A 5,033-nucleotide genomic window follows, 5' to 3' on the forward strand; every position below is an offset into this window, starting at 1 on the left:
AGTTTTTAAAAACCAAACCAAAACTTTCTCTTCAAGTTTAATTGAAATGAAAACTTTGGAGTCAAATCAAAACAAACTTTCATTTCATTTAGACATTCCCACAAAAGTTTAAAAATTTCAAATAAATTGTTGTTCACAACTTTTAAAGAAACTGGTTTTTCAACTAGCTCGACTTAGGCCTGTTGAATTGCCAAGAACCAGGAGACCCAAGAGCGCTAACCAGAATTTAGAGAACAAGGAGATCTGAAGGGGCTGGACCTTACAGTTGGATATTATGATATTAATCCAGCTAAATCTAAAATTCAATGCACTGACATACTGTAGGCCGATTCAAAGACCTGCATGGCAGTGTTATGATCAGATGGATTTGTAATAAATACATTTTGGATCCACTAGTTAGCACAGAACCATTTGCCGAAAGAACAGCAAGTGGAGTATTGCAAGGGCTGAGTCTGAATGGATAAGGATCATAGCACTGATCAAGATTCAGAGGCACCTGACCTTGGTCTAATTCCTAAAATGACCAAACAATCTGAGCAGTAGCAGTGATATGACACCTGATTCAAAGCCAACTGCAGTCAAGGGAGTCTTTCCACTGCCTTCAGTGGGCTTTGGCTCAAATCCATGATGAGGAAATGGAAGTCACAGCTTAACAATCATTTAACATCTTGAACCGGAAATCTCCTGTTTCTGATTCTGGGCCAAACTCAGCCGTGCCCAATGCAACTCCACTGAATGCAGGGCAGAACTAGCCCCTTGGCCTTTGCAGGATTTCCTTCCATCCGATACTGAGAGTTCATGTCTGATGTCTTGTGGGAAGTATGCAGCGCTGCATGTTGCAAATCAAACCAAATCAGCTGTTGTGTTAAAGATGCAATAAAGCTGTGATTCTCAAAGACAGCATAGGGACTGGGAAATCTAAGCCCAAATGTACTGATAGAGTGCTCTTCATCTACGGTAGCAGAAACTGTTTTGCAGACAGAGTCTAAATCAGGAGCTAAAGAGAAGTGGTTAGCAGGTGACTTAAAGAGTGACCCAACAACTCAAAGGAAAGGAGCTCCAGATAGAGAGGCAACAAAATGAAAGGGTGAGAAGAGAGCAGAGGGGAGGGGATGGTGAGGAAGCCAAGACAGGAGAAGCAGAATGGGTAAGAAGCATGTTGGGAATGGTCTGAGAGATCACAATCTCCAGCACATAGGCTCTCAGAGTGGGTGTCGCTACAGAGGCCACATTAAGGGACAGATACTCAGCTGGTGTAAATCAGCACAAATCTATTGATGTCATTGAAGCTATGCTGGTTTTCACCAGCTGAGGATTTGGCCTTCATTCTCTGCAGTGAGTAAACACTGTTCCACTAGAGTTGCCATCAAGATCCAATGCATCTCTGATAGCTGTAATAAGCATGCAGTAGCTGAAATACTTTATACTGGTCCTATTGGCAGGGCACTAACACACTTATCGCACTATTTTTAACATGTCGTCGATTGGAACATTTGCTCTTTAAAGCCCAATCCTGCCAGCCTTGCTCACACAAATAATTCCATTGACTTCCATGGGACCACTCATGCGAAGAGGATGAGCTTTTTCAATGGAAAGACTCCAATTGACTTCAGTGGGCTTTGCATCAGTCCGCATACTCCTAAGCAATAAGCAAATCTGCATTGCACTTGGGGTTGTCAGGTCAACCTCTCTGGAAAATGCACAACACTGAAGGGCAATGGCTCAAGCAATATCTTGGTTACATACTTGCAATGGTGCAGCTAATTCGCCCACGTCCAGCCCCGATGCAGGTACAATCCCAGATCATGGAGTCTTTGGGGCGCTCATAAGTCTCCCCTACCCGATAGGTAGATCCAGTGTATTTGTCAAAGCAAGTTTCTTCAGCTGAGGGGAAAATAAAGTCCATGTGATGATGAATTAAGGTGCCGGCTGTAGAATTCAAATTGCAAGAACACAAACCACATACACTCCTATTCCCCTCCCTCCCTCACCACTGTTTTTCCTTGTGCAGGAAAATTCAGTTGTGTCTAGTTTTCTCTGAAGAGTAACAGTCACATATTAGTGTGGCAGCATGAAAGTCGGCAGAGTGGAATTCATGCAAGCACTGAGGGCTCACACAAGGCCCCCTACCCAACTGCAAACCAGCTGATTTGTGCTGCGCCAGCAACAAAAGACAGCCATAAACCACCTCATCAGTTAAGATAGGTTTATGGCTGCTTTGCATCACCAGAGCAGCCCAACACAGCCAGAGCAAACCAGTGAATACAGCCCAGTAAATAAAGTTCAGTTTGATTATCCAAATGTCCCTGTTACCCCAAACAGGGTCACATCCCCCAACATCTGTTACATTTAAAAATCCCCCTGTTATCCAAAACCTCAATTTTATCCAAATGTATTCCGTGTCTCCCTATGACACGTAGATAGTTGAGATCAAAAGAATCATAAATCGGAATAAGAATAATTACTCCAACCTTACACCCAACTATGGGACATTCATATGCAAATTAGAAGGACTGTGAAACAAGTTGCAAATGAAAGTCAACTTTTAAAATGTTTTTTAAAACGGTTTGACAACATTAGGCTATGAAATGCATATTAACAGTTACAGACCATACAATCAGATAAAAAGTTTAGAGAAGTCAGAGCTGAAAAGTTGGGCTCCAGATCTGTTGTGTACTCTGCAATTGTTAGGGATTTCAAATCTAGGGCCAGGGCAGATCATTATAGAGATGAGGCACTGCAAAGTTCAGATTCAGATCCAAACTTCAGGTTGAGTGTTACCTGGCCCCAGGGTTCCGATTGCAGGCCCATGTCTAATGAAGACTACCTCTTAAAATCTCAGGCCAGATCCTCAGCGTAAATGAGCGTAAATCCATTATTGACTCTCACGCCCATTAACATGAGCTGAGAATCTGATCTGTGGTCTATACTTTTTTTTAATGCTTATTTTAATTGGCCTCACAACCCGTTTTTCATTCATCATGACTCCCACCAACTTACGTTCAGGCTTGCTTTCGCAGTTAAAGCCTCTGCTTCCCCCATAGCAGGTACAGATGAGCATGTTTCCCAGGTATATGCGTTCCCATTGTTGGCTTATCTGATAATATCTCCCATTATCATAACAGCCCTCTGAAAAAGAAAGAGAAGTCTTGGGTTACATTAGCCTCCTTCAACCACAGAGCTCCAAACAAAAGTCAAAAAGGAGAGTTAAATCATGTGTGGACTATACATTAGGTCCTGATCCTGCATTCTTTGCACATGCAAAACTCCCACTGAGACAATGGGAGTTTGGGACACACAGAGAAAGCAAGATCAGGCACCTGAATGTCAATCCACACCACATTAGATACTGCAGTACATGCACAGGAGTTTAGAGAGACTTTGAAACAAAGAGTTATCAGACTCAGAATCTCATCTGGGGCCTGATCCAAAGTTCCATTCAATTCAATGGAAAGACTGCCACTGACTTCAGTGGGCTTTGGATATGTTCCAGCCACTGTAGGATTGTTTCCCAGGTTTACATTTACAAGTGTTTTGTCCAGGTCAGTTCCAAGTGTGCCAAGCAGCAGGGCTTCCGCCACATCCCTTGAGAGATCATTTCACAGCCTGATAGATCTCAGTGCCAGGAAGTTTTTCCCTGATGCAGCCTCAAGTTCCCCAGATGCTTTCAAAGGTGACAACTGCAATTGTTCCAGCAAACATCTCCCAAATTGTGTTTGCAGAAAGAGTGTTTTAGTGTTTTGCTTTAAGGTTATTTGTAATTACATGTAATAATAAAACTATTGTTTTCTTAACTAAGGGCTCTAATGAAAACCATATACCCAGAACTGAAACATGAAAATAGCAGCTGTTTAGTTCAAATAAAAGTTTGGCATCTACATTTCATCCACTAAACCAGATCCCATTACACTATACTTCCGCCTTAATGACAAAAAACACAGGGGCAGATTATGCTAGTCTTACTTGAGTAGCACCACTGGGGCTACTCAGAATCAACTGCCTAAGGAAGGGTGGCAGAATTTACCCCACTCGGGCTGGAACCGTGGTGCATCAGAGTGTAAGATCCAGACAGTCAAAGGCAAACAGAAAACTTTCCCCAAGCTCACCAAGGCCATCGCCCGCAAGTCCCTCGCTCTCTCTAGGCAGTGCCTGTTGCAGCGTGGAGCTAAAATCTGACCCAGCTGCTGGAACAACTGGGATCCCTTTGGGTCTCCATTTATCACCGAATTCGCTATGCCCAAAAGGCCCCTCCCCCCCCGGGGCGGCAGCCGGGGGGGGGGGGGGGGAGATTTTGGCTTGGTTTCTAAAGTCCACTACTGGCCCCCCCCTCCCCAGCATCTGTGGCAGTGTCCCTGTCCCCCCCTTTGCGGTGGATCTGTGCCCCCCGGATACTCACGTTTATTCTGGCTGCTCGGGACCTGCGGCTGGACTATCTGTTGACTTTGCCTCCGGGTTTTGCCCGTCTTGGGTTGCGAGCTTTGCACCCCTGTCCCCAGGCACAAGGCGAGCAGCAGCAGCAGCGGGTTGCGCGGCATCTTCAAAGGCTGGAGCGGGGAAAAACGGCACTAGGGGGAGAAGCGGGCTGGCGGCTCCTCACTGCAAGCCCCAGGCCAACAACTTTCATGGGGCTCGTCCTTGCACTCCTGCCTGGCTGCGTCTCCTCCTCCGGCCGGCGAGCGAGCGGCAGACGGCTGGCTCCAGGGGGTTTATATAGGCCCCTGCTCCGGGGACCCCCCGGCAGGGCTCGCCCCAGAGAGAGCGGGGGGAGGAGGATCCCCACCGGGACACCCCTTTGCCGCTCTGATTGGCCCAGGCTCCCGGCTGACGTCATGGGGGTGTGCCTCCAGCCGCGGACAAAAGATGCTGCCGGCAGGAGCGGCGGGGACGGGCGAGGGCGCCTCGAACTTCCCCTGTAACTTTGCTACGCCTGTGGCGGGGGCAGGCTCGGGGCCCGGGGCCCGGCTCTCACCTTTGCCGAGCAGAGGGTGCTGAGAAATGAGAGGTGGGGCAGACCTGGAAAGTCAAATCATAGA

General features: G+C 46.8%; 1 protein-coding gene across 5 annotated transcripts in view; it reads right to left on the bottom strand.

The window, feature by feature from the left end:
* Window positions 1-4,633, bottom strand: part of FN1 (fibronectin 1) — a 67,807-nt gene extending 63,174 nt beyond the window's left edge. For all 5 annotated transcript variants that reach the window (XM_024206879.3, XM_024206877.3, XM_024206876.3 and 2 more), the window contains exons 1-3: window positions 4,397-4,633; window positions 3,001-3,129; window positions 1,747-1,884 (exon numbers count right to left, since the gene is read on the bottom strand). In XM_024206879.3, the coding sequence (XP_024062647.2) occupies window positions 1,747-1,884; window positions 3,001-3,129; window positions 4,397-4,535 (406 nt within the window). In that variant the 5' untranslated portion in view covers window positions 4,536-4,633. The remainder of the gene's footprint in view (window positions 1-1,746; window positions 1,885-3,000; window positions 3,130-4,396) is intronic.
* Between the last annotated feature and the right edge of the window lie 400 nt (window positions 4,634-5,033).

Source organism: Terrapene carolina, unplaced genomic scaffold, assembly GCF_002925995.2.
Source record: "Terrapene carolina triunguis isolate 2854851 unplaced genomic scaffold, T_m_triunguis-2.0 Scaffold62, whole genome shotgun sequence".
In the NCBI taxonomy this organism is placed as follows: domain Eukaryota; kingdom Metazoa; phylum Chordata; order Testudines; family Emydidae; genus Terrapene; species Terrapene triunguis.